This window comes from Sciurus vulgaris (genome assembly GCF_902686455.1).
Source record: "Sciurus vulgaris genome assembly, chromosome: 11".
NCBI classification, from domain to species: domain Eukaryota; kingdom Metazoa; phylum Chordata; class Mammalia; order Rodentia; family Sciuridae; genus Sciurus; species Sciurus vulgaris.
In genome coordinates this window covers 20,473,848-20,486,031 of record NC_136472.1, presented here as the reverse complement: position 1 = coordinate 20,486,031, position 12,184 = coordinate 20,473,848, and the positions used below count along the sequence as shown (strand labels likewise).

At 33.7% G+C, this 12,184-nt stretch overlaps 1 protein-coding gene and 1 long non-coding RNA gene across 2 annotated transcripts; both read left to right on the top strand.

The window, feature by feature from the left end:
• Positions 1-1,875: 1,875 nt before the first annotated feature.
• LOC306639261 lies at positions 1,876-10,285 on the top strand. Its single transcript, XR_013757586.1, has 4 exons — positions 1,876-1,944; positions 2,509-2,594; positions 9,589-9,633; positions 10,221-10,285. It is a non-coding gene; the product is annotated as an uncharacterized lncRNA (long non-coding RNA).
• On the top strand, positions 5,235-6,171 carry LOC306639015 (olfactory receptor 4P4-like; the record flags this gene model as incomplete). The annotated part of the gene is given in 2 exon segments (XM_079102458.1): positions 5,235-5,741; positions 5,743-6,171. Coding segments are annotated over 2 exon segments (936 nt in total).
• Positions 10,286-12,184: the final 1,899 nt, after the last annotated feature.

The following is a 12,184-nucleotide window of genomic DNA, read 5'->3' as shown; positions in this document are numbered from 1 at the left end:
AGGAGGAGGAGGAGGAGGAAGGAGAAGAACCTGCACTTTGAACATCCTGGGAATGCTTGCTGTGCACCCCAGTACCAGAAAGAAGAATGAAGAAAGAAGAAGAAGAAAAAGAAGAAGAAGAAGGAGGAGAAGGAGGAGGAGGAGGAGGAGGGGAGGAGAAGGGGAAGTAGAAGGACTTGCACCCTGGGCATCCTGAGGATGCTTGCTGTGCACCAGGTAAGGGTCGTGAGGGAGGAGAGGAGGGGAGAGAAGGCACTGGGTACTGAAATGGAGTGAATTATATGCTATGCCTGTATGGCTATGTTGAAATGAAATGTACTATTATGAATAACTATAACGGACTAATAAAACATTTTTAAGAAAAGGTTCTAGCACCTTCTAATAGTACTGCCTGGGGAATAAATTACCAACAAGTGAAGCTTTGGGGTATAAAATTAAAACATCTAAAACATAGCAACCATATTTGGTGTATAGATATTTTGTTTATGGAAGAGAGATCAACTAAATTTCAGTGAAGATATTTTTATGTCTATATACCTTGTAGCTCTACAGGTTTCTTAAGGAAATTGATAGTATTCAGAATGCAAGTGTTTAAATGTATGTGTATGTGTATATATGCATGCATATATACATAGGTACATACACATACTTATATTTGTATGTATTCTAACATGTGCATATAAAATGTATTTTAGGCTCTTGACTTCCTTAAACTTTCTAATGAATTTTCAACAACATGTTTGGATTTGTGTCTATCTGCCAATAGGAACAGAACATTTGTTTCTATTTTTATTTGTTTGATTTATTATGTGTTTTTCCTTTGTGTCTCTAATCCCAAATCATCCATTGCAGAAAGAAGAACTCATTGCCGTTGTGTGTCTACTGGTCCAGGAGAATAGTTTAGCAGATCATTGACTTATTAACTTACTCTGATGAATTTGTGCTTCTAGTGTCCCTGTTGAGATTTTGGATATCTATTTCTCTCTGTTACTCTCTTACTCTATCTCTATCCTATCCCTATCTATCCCTCTATTTATCTTCTTTCTATCTACCTATTTGGCTATGTGATTTTTTTTTTTTTTTTTTATCTCTCCTCTCCAGAAATACAGATCTCTCCTATGAAAACCCAAAAAATCCTGTAGGGCTACCCAAGTTTTCTCCTACTCTAAGAGGAGGAGGTTACTCAGAACTAATAGGATTCCTGAGCTGCTCTGGGTCTGGGTAACAACAGTACTAGCCTCCAGAGAAAGGGTGCACAGAAAGTGGCTATTGCAAAGAAGTAAACTATTCTCAATTCTCCCAAGAGAATTGAGGAATATGACTATGGATAGGTGAGTAGCTGTTTTGTTTTTTTTTGTTTTTTGTTTTTCCTTAAATAAAGATCTTTTGAGAAATATTTAGGGGAAACAATGTCTCATTGCTTTCATAATTAAAATAAAAACAGCTATGAACTTTTCTCAGTTTGTAGTTGGCTCTTGCAGTGCAATTTTTTTTTCAAACTTGGGTGTAAGAGATTCCTAGAGCATATATATAGGTGTGATGATCTTTGTTTACCATGGAGCAGCAGCAGGTGTCAGGAAGTTTTATGGCAATTTAAATTCTACATCATTTCCTTGTGGGATGAACAGATAGTTCACTGTGAATCCAGGACAGTTTTGAGTGAGATTTAAACTTCACTCTCCTTGCAAAATACTGGACTTTTCCTTTTCCACATGAAGAAAAGCAATCTTGAAGACATTTTCTATGAAATGACACAAATATGTTTGAATCGATGATTCATAGTTTTATCTTTCATTTCAGGTAAAAATGTTAGGAGAAAGTAAACTAACTGTATTACTGAGGTAGATAAATGTATAATGTATGACCAAGCCTTTTTTTTTTTTTTTTTTTTTTTTTAGAATAACATAAAGAGCAACTTGAAGATCATCCACAAGTGATGTGCAGGTAATCCCTTTCAGAATCCTTGTTTTAGGGTCACTAGATCTATTGACATTTGTTCTTGTTATTTTAAGTCATGCATTTACATGTGGTCTATCAAGTTTAATTGAGAGTAGAACACTTTTTTTGCACTGTTTGGCTTTAGTGTGTATTAGAAGCAGAGTCTGTCTTTTGTACATTATATTTAAAAGAATGAAATGCTCCAGGCTGTGAGAGATCTTCCAGCCTTTCATCTTTAGAAAAAAATTTCACCTTTCAAAAGACTATTTTCAAACCTTCTCTAGGTTTACTTGAATCACAAAAAGTAAGTTTATAGAAAAGGCAAATTCTGATTTCACCAATAAGAGAGTATAATTTTAATATTTGTCAGAATTAGGGAAATGAGAAGTATTCTTAACAATGGTGACAGTAACTTGTACGGGGAAAGCAATACTGTTTGACAGCACTACAAAAGATTAAAATTGATGTTTTAACTTTGATAGTGGAAGAATTTACCCATTTAAAATTAGGTGTTATGAAATCCCCAAGTAAACAATAAAGCCATGCTATTTTTTTCTTTTATTTTGTCAGAAAAACCATATCTACCACAAGTTTTGTTTGGATTGTTTAATGATTCTTACACATTTTATTCAAAGAAAGAAGAGGAGAGGGGTAAGGTAAGTAATTCTTGGTTAGGTACCTTTTATTATACCAGGATATTAGACATTAGAATCTCAGGTTTGTCCCATGATTTCCCTAATGATGTCTATATTTTGATAGCTTAATCAATGTTGAAACTAAAACTTGGATAAGTTATATATCTTGTGCAAAAGAGAACAGCTTCTGTAAAAAATGGAGAAATTCACAATAATCCTACTTATGCTATCTCAAATCCCTTGTAAAAATTAACAAAAATAAAATATATAAAACAATTACTGGGAAAAAGATTTGCGTATTGTAAACATCCACCGTGGGTGATTGAATGTTATCTCCTTATCTGAAAACCTGCTTTCACTTGATTCACATTCTTTAGCAAACCTAAATATCTAGACAGGAGCCAAAAAAAAAAAAAAAAAAAAAAAAAAAAAAAAAAATGCAAATTCACGTTATTCCATCTGATGGCAAATGCATAGATATTAGTGCTATCTAGGTGCTAATTGTTCTGTGTATTATAAGTTAACCAATGTACAGACACTTGAATGAAAAAGGTTTGTCTTCTATTTATTATTTATTTATTAATTTTACTCTATAATTTCTAATTAGTTCTTCACTGATTTTATAACATTCACACTTTGGTTTATGTTTTCCTCTTCATTTACCTGTTTAATACCTGAAAAGTTTTTTTTTTTTCTTTTAAATGTCACTTCTTTCCCTGACTATGTTTCCTTTCACCTGAATTTGTTCCTGTTGCTCTTCTCCCTGTGCCTCTAGGAGTGATGGTTGCTTATTTCCATAAGAATGAAGGTTGGAACATTGCTGCTTATACTGGTCAAATTGAAAGCCTGATGCTGCATAACATTTCCAAAGTAAAACAATTTGTACCACATGTTTAGTCAGATAGCAGTGATGGTGTAATTGAAAGTGATCTCATGGTATGAGTGTTATGGTGGTAGTTTCTTCCCCTGCTGTGTCTGATTCATAATACTATCCTTATGGACTATAAATAAATAAGTACTAGAAGATCTATTTTGTTTTTTTTAATTTTACAATATTAACTCTCTGAACTGAGAAATTCACTGCTTTTCTTGTTTCCTTCTATACGGAAACTGATATGGTTAAATTTGTTAGGTATTTTAATTCTAAATTCACTCTAACAGCTAGACTTACTATTTAAATTGGTTTTCAAGATCACTTCTGTTTTATGTACATTTACATAGGAATGTAATATGTTATTTACAATTATTGTGACAATACACTAAAAGGAATTAAAGTTAAATATTGTTGAAGTGCTTATACAACTTATACAAAATTTTCAGGATAAGTCCTGTTGTCTTCATACTAAAGAGGGACAGTATGGAGTATTACTGAGATATTGAAAGAGTATGGCCAGGTTGAAACTGCCCCCTGCTAATGTATTCAAATATATGCATGTAGAACAGAATGTGTTATGCAAGGTTGTTTAGAGCTATAACTCTTTAGCACCTGGAATAGTCATAAATATCACAAGAAACACAACTACAAAACTGCAAAAATACTGATCTTATTACACCATATGTTGCATTAAAATTTCTGTGATACTAAAAACCTGGTATGTATAGGATCAAATATGGGTGCCATATTCAACTTAGGAGTAAAGTAGAAATTATACTTAGAAGCTATCTAATTCCTCACCAGTGAGGCAAGAAGGCAGAAGCAGCACATGCTATGTGTAGTGCACTCTTCCATTGATTTTCTGAATCCAACCCTGATCTTACAGGGAACAATGTATGTGGATCCATGATGTAATCCATTAAAAGCCAGGCAAAACGTAACAGCTGAGAATTCCCTGAACACAACTTACCTGTACCTCGTATAACATCTTTTATTGACTCTTTATGTTCAAAATTCATTCTAGTAGAACAAATGAAATGTACTGAAATCAAAGTACCTGTGAACCTAAAGTAGCTTTTTGTGTATTTGTGACATTAATATTAATGATTCTACAGTTTAACTTAAGACATTCTGTTTTACACTAAAATTTAAATAAGATAAATTTTCTTACAATTTTTAACAATATGAGTAATGGAAAAAACCCATACATTTTTGCTATAGTTTTATCTATTTTTTGTTTTATATTCAGCAAAATTGCTATCTTATATTTAATATGCAGTGTCCACAATCCCAAGGACCTCACCTGGGATTCAAGGAATATTATCCATCAGAGAGCTGTTCTATTTCCTGCTAGAGAAAGGTAACATTACATAAAATGAAGGCAAAGTCATGAAGAAAGAACATAGTTAAACTTATAAAGTACTTTTGCATGATACTAAATTATTTTCGTGATTTTTAAATGTTATAAATAGTAACAAAAGAACATCTTTTAGGTAAATGACAATTTTAAATCTTACATTTAAAAATTAATAAAATATATTCTTTGTATTATTAATATGACAGAACATTGGGAAAAAAATTAACAAGAATTGTTAAAGAAATCAGTTACGTATCTGAAGAACAAATATAATTAATATATTGATTTATCAATTACCTTTTGTGATTGGTTAGACTGGATTCTAGGACTTGTTGATAATGTTTAGATGATTGTGATCCTATTGTAAATGCTTTTTTTTCAAATTCATTTTCCCACAGATACTCAGATGTTTGCACAGGGCATGCAGTATATGGAAAGTCAGAGGAACATATCAGAATTCACTCTCATGGACCTTTCTTCTGATCCAAACATACAAACATTTTGTTTCGTATTCTTTTTACTTTGTTATCTTGCCATCTTGGTGGGAAACCTTCTGATCCTCATCTCTATTTCATGCAGTTCTCTGTTTCACCAACCCATGTACTATTTCCTTAGTCACTTATCTTCTATGGACATCTGCTATACCTCCTGTGTGACACCCAAACTGATTGGTGACCAGTTAGTGGGAAGAAACACCATCTCCTATGGGAACTGCATGTTGCAGGTCTTTGTCATGCACTTCTTTGGACTGATTGAAGTATTAATCCTGACAGCCATGGCCTTTGATCGCTATGTTGCCATCTGCAAACCTCTGCACTACATGACCATCATGAGCAGAACCAGGTGCAATGTCCTGATCTTGGCTGCCTGGGCTGGTGGAGCTGCCCACTCCTTTTCCCAGTTCTTTATGATAATCTGGTTGCCCTTCTGTGGACCTCAATGAAATTGATCACTACTATTGTGACATTTTTCCTTTGCTGCAAGTTGCCTGTACTGATACCCACGTCACTGGTGTCCTTATGGTTGCCAATTCAGGAATGGCTGCCTTGGTACCATTTATTTTCTTGTTTGGGTCTTATGTCATTATTCTATTCACATTAAGAAATCAGTCAGCAGAGGGAAGATGCAAAGCCCTCTCTACCTGTGGGTCTCATATCACTGTGGTTATCTTATTCTTTGGACCTTCCATATTTGCCTACCTTAGACCTCCTACCACTTTCCCTGAGGACAAAATCTTTGCTCTGTTTTATACCATTATTGCTCCTATGTTCAATCCCCTCATCTATACCTTGAGGAACACAGAGATGAAAAAGGCCATGAGGAAAGTTTGGTGTCAAAAGGTATTTTCAGAAGAAAAACATAATTGATTTGTACTATTTAATGTCAAACCAACTCTAAGCAGCTGTAAACATTTACTTGTTTCCAAGGAGTACTCTTGGTTTTCAAATGATTGAAGTGAAACAATTTGTTGATAAATGTCAGGAGATTACCAACTGAAATAATACCACCTGTAGGACTGTAGGACTGAAATCAAGTAGGGGAGTGTATGTATATATGTGTGTGTGTGTGTGTGTGTGTGTGTGTACACATACATATGATATTATGGTTTAAAGGATAGATGACTTTGTCACATAATCAATTCTGATGCCAATGTGGAATTTTAAGGATCTTTAATCTGTGATTTATGCATGAGACCAGATATGTATTTGATCGTTCCTTAGATTTTGAGTAGATTAAAAGTGTTTTTCAGAAGTAAAAATAATTTTTATTACTGTTTTACTATGTGATGCTGTATCAACACAATCTTGTGTGATAGCATTCTAAAATCAATTATGTAATGGAAAAGAGAACATGGAGAAATTCATATGAAATATAAATAAAAAGTGGCGGTCATACCTTTCTCTTAAGTCATAGAGCCCCTACTATAACCAAATAGTAGAGGCAGGGACAGAATTTTAAATAGTAAACTTTGACATACGTTAGAGATACATGCATACTCATGCTTATCACATAACAATTGTCAATTTCCACTCTATGGAACCAGTCTAGGTGTCCATAAATTGATGAGTGCCTAAAGAAAATATGGTATGTACATACCATGGAGTTTTATTACGTCATAAAGAAGAAAACAATTGTGCAATATTCAGGAAAATGGATGGAATTGGAAAACATATTTTGAGCAAAATTAGCTAGGCTCAGGAGGACATTACTGTGTGTTCCTTCTATATGGAGACTGGAGGGTACCATGAATGTAGAGAGGTGACCAGTATGGTAAGGGAAGGGAATTCAAAGAGGAAGGCCAAGATGATGGGGGCAGTAGATATGCTTGAAATTGATTTAAATTTGTTTTATATTTCTGTTAACATGGCACATGAAACCCATCATTCTGTGTAATTGAGATGTACCAATTTAAAAAACATAAAGGAGGCAGAAGAAAAATGATTTTTCCTTTATGTTTTTTATTAAATTTAATGTAGTTGAATGTAGAAGGACAGGTTGAATAACTAATAGATACTATCTCTTTCCACTAGAGCTGCATTACTGAGTGACTCCAAGACTGTCCATTTGGGTAAAGACTGCATGTCAGCTTGTCCCTATACCGAGACAAAAGGAAGGAATTCAATCAACATTGTAGGGAAAACTAAGACAAATGATATAAAAAGAATTCTGCTGGAGCATAATTCTTTTTGTGTGTATTTTTTCTTTCCTTTATGTTTGAGAAAACTGGTAACAAAAAACACTGAATATATGTGACAGGAAAAACATACTAATATGTATAATGAGGAAATACATTAATTTTAAATATAGTGAAAGGTAGATTTTGGAAAGAGATTTCCAAAAGAATCAGAGAAATATTAAAAATAAATTTTATGTTATCCTAGAGAAAATTTCTCTAAGTAAAATAGGAGAAGGTAAATAATCAAAATATTAACAATGTATTTTAAAAACATAATGAATATTTTGACATCTAAATGTAGTACAATTTCAAAATGAGATTTCAAAAGTTATAGAGTTTGGAGGAGAGGAAATGGAAGAAATCATATGGAAAGCAAACTCTACCAATTTTTATATTGGAAAATCATTATATAAATTACATTTTTCATAAATTACTTTTACAAAATGAATATTGTTCAGATTGGATCATTCTGTAATATTGAATGGCAGAAGACAATATTACAATGACTACTCATTTCAGGATAAAAACAATGACAGTGATAAGTATTATTCTTAGTCCTTTTGTCATTTATGAATTTAAAAAATGACACCTTCATATTCATTTGACTTCATAATATATCCAAACTACATGCACTTTTTGATCAAAAACTCTCCACATGTTTCTCCTAAAAACAGCTTCAAAACATCACATGATGAATCACTGTAAAAACTTAAGGGTCAAGTCAGAATACAAATGAATAATGCATTTTTTATTCATAACAAAATGCACATCTTTTGGGGGAATGGGGGTACCAGGGGTTGAACTCAGGGGCACTCAACCCCTGAGCCATACTCCCAGCATGATTTTGAATTGCGTTTAAAGATGGGGTCTCTGAGTTGTTGGCTCCTCTCTTCTGCTGAGACTGGCTTTGAACTCAGGTTCTCCTACCTCAACCTTTCAAGTCACTGGGATTACAGGCTTGCAACCCTGTGTCCAGCCCAAAGTCCACATCTTATAAAACACTGGCGAAAATAAAAAAGACCAATGCTCAATCAACAAACCTTGAAATGAATGTCATTCTATCATTCCCTCATTGCTCAAATCTAGGTGAATCAGGAGAAATTCATTAAACGAATTTACAAACTACATGCAATACTCAAATATGTAAAGTAAAATGGTTAAAGGACATATTAAAATATTCTTAATTGCTCCATGTAATTATCATTGAAAATAAAAAAGCAAGTCTTTTTCTTTATTCTCATTCTTTCAAGAGTTCCAGGCATAGTATTTTTTAATTGCTTGAAAAATATATGTACAGTAGGAATCATTCTTGGTTAAAAAAGGTGTACCTACATGTACCTCAGTGGTACTTGTAGTTATATCAAGAAATGCTATATTTTATGCACATAAAAATGTAACTTTCTTGTAAAAAAGTCAAAATAAAGACATTTTGATGTTTTCTCTTTGGAGGAAAGAATCCACCCATGCAAATATTCTCCCTGGGTGAGAAAGTGAGTCTGGACAGCGACAGGTACAGGAGTCCCAGAGCAGAGACTCAGGAAAGTCTATGAGGTTAGGGAACCAAGAGGTGCAGAGGGGATGCCAGGGAAGAAGGTCTTCTGTGTTGAGGAGAGAAGTAGCTGTGGAAGCACTACCTAGGACAGAGCAGGCATTTGATGTATGGTAACGTAAAGGCAGGCTTCCTTCAGAGTGTAGGAAGTTCAAAGACAAAGCAACTTAGAATTGCCTTCAAGTTAAATCTTTTGGAGGCCTATTGAACCTTACTCCTTTGGTAACTTTGGTACCTTGAATATTTTAGGGTCTCTTACATATTTTTTTCATATTATCAAATTATTAAATTTATTACATAAGGAAACTTGAAGAAGTTGAAGAAGGGAGAAGAAAAAGGAAAGGAAGAGGAAAGGGAGAAAAAAGAATTAGCAAAGGTGGTATCCCTATAATCACCTTCAAAATCAAGAAATAGATGCTGCCGTGATCTCCAAAGTTACACCATGTCCTCTCCTGGCCTCAACCCTTCTCTTCTCCCAGAATTAACTGTCTTCCTGACTGTTGATGGTAACTCTTCCTCCCCTGCCACCTAAGGCAATGTATGTGTTTTCTCTTCCAGGGATTTCTTCTGGGAAAATAAGGAAACAGGAGTCGGCCTCATCAGGTCAGTGGGAAGAAGGCCCGAGAATGCTTGGTACTCTGCTTAGACAGAGTCAGTGCTCAGCTGCATTTTCTGTGGTTTGCTGTGCTCACATAGCCCACTGCAAGTCAGCTCTAACCTCAGGCACAGATGTTCAAGAAGAAAAAGTGAATGAAAACAAAAATGATATGGGAAAAATTAAAACATTGGTATCTTTTTTTCAACTTCTTTTGAAGAAAGATTTCTAAATTGTTTCCACATAAAACAATAATAATATTTGTCAGTTTTAAATTTTGTTGAATTCTATTTTTTATAAGCAAACTAAAACCATTTATTGTATAATAAATGCACTTTTTGAGGAAGGATGAAGCACATTTCCTATCATAAGAGTCTAAGATAACCCTCTCTTCTGAGTCAACTTATGAGGATTACTGAAAGAATACATTGTTAAAAAAATAATAATACCCTTGAATTTGTTTTCATCAGTGAAGTTGTTATGTGAAGTGCAAGGGAATTCTGTCACTTGAGCCCTGGAGGAAGTATAATAAGAGATGCCTCAATCACAGGCAAAGTTAACTGGCTTTTTATACTATTTATTGTCTGAATCCTAGACTAACTTCAGCAGATCTTCTAATTTGGATCTAGAGTAAATGGACCAGGTGAAATTAGGGTCTGGGGAAGTAACTCCAAAATACATAGAAGGAAAAATCAATGCTTCAGAATATACATACAAAAAATTATGCTTTAAAATGTTTGCTTCATTGAGTATTTAGCATCCTGTGAATTTAAATATATTCTAGTAATTATTTTAGGTATGCAAATGTAGATTATGACTTGACTTCTTTGGGTTTGTAAATTATTCCACTTGCCTTCAAACTTCTGTTTTTATCACATGATCTTGCACTGTTTGGGTGAATACTGGATGCATGACAGGTGTCAGTTATTTCTAAAATGATACACTTTCTTTTTTATTCTATGAATAGCTGGTGGTCTTTGCAGAGTGAAATGTAAATCCCAGCAGCTGAAATAAAATCATCTGGACGTAGAAGAATAGTCAATTTCCAAGAGAAAAGAGAAAACTGCATAAAGGGAGAAAAGAGGAAAGCATTCATAATTATTGAAGCCTGGGAACATGTGTGGTGAGTTATTTCTCCCCTTTTTAACCTGTCTGTGTGATATATGTTTTGTCTCCATTTTATTGAAATCAGAGTCACTCTCAGTTAAAATGAAGTGGAGACATCCTGTCTGAATTTGATAAACTAACTTGTTTTGAGATTAGGTTGATGATAAATTTGAAATGTTTTGTTGAGGGCGCGATGTAATGTTTCAGAGGGACCAGCAAACATAAGAGGGAAGCTTACCAGAGTAGCAAATTTCACACAGGAGAAAAAGATCAATAGAACTTTTGATACACAGTAAAAAAAAAGTATGATTAAGGAAAAGGTGATTGACAGTTTACATAGACTGAAAGGACAAATGAGATCCTTGCAACAAACACTACCATGGTCAGTATTCTCTACTACACAGAGAAAGAGAATTAACCAGAGCCCTATGTGGGTCACTGAGAAAGCAAATGAAAGTATCTGAAAACTTGGGTCTATGTTTAACTTATCTCTGTTATTTTATTGCCTTTCCTTGTTGCATGCAATGATTGTTAAGATACTGATTAACATTATCAAATGATATATTTGTGTGCTGTCTTAAATCTTCGAAGTTGTATCTTTTACTCATTCAACAAACATTTAATGGTTGCTGTTTAAATGAATAGCAGCCTCTATTTGACAAAGACATGGAAGCAAAAAGTTTGAGTAAAATAATTTGTTGAGTTCCCCTAATTGACTGGATGACTTTTTCATGTATTAAAAATTGAATGTTAATTCTTTTGATACAATTAGAAATAGATGTGCTCATATGCACTGTACTCATCAGCAGGGATGTAATGAGGAAAGCATTATGTGGTGAAAAACACTTAGTTCCTGGAGAGGAGGCTAGAATTCAAAATTAAATTTGTTCAAGAATCTCAGTATTTCAAGGCAATGTGTAGACAGTCTCTCTGTCCTGGAGGGAGTTAAGACCTTGTAAATTAAGTATCTAACATGTTTACTTTGGTTTAGATTATAAAAATTGTGGAAATGTTAAGTTACAGTAAACATTGTTTTAAATAATGACGGCTTCAAGCGTTTTTTGTTTTCATGTTATTTTCAAGAACTGTGGTAAGTGAAGAAGATTTTAATGTATTGCCATATCTGGTGTTGGTAGTTGTAGACCTATTTTTTAGAGATATGGCCTCGGACTAATTATCTAATATTTTCATTATACTGTACTTGCTTTTATAAAGTGGGTTCACAAGTATTCTTAAGAGTGGTTGTGAGGATTTAAAAATTAACATCTACATTAAGTGCAGAAGAATATTAGCCTATGAGAATGCTCAAACATAAGAAAGTATAATAAGCAAACCCACACATGGGTGGTGTTCTTAAATAGCTTATTGAGGCATGCATTTGCCCATAGCAAAACTACATTATAAGTCTCAGTAGTTTCATTTTCCTCTATTTAAGGATTATGTAAAAGTTTA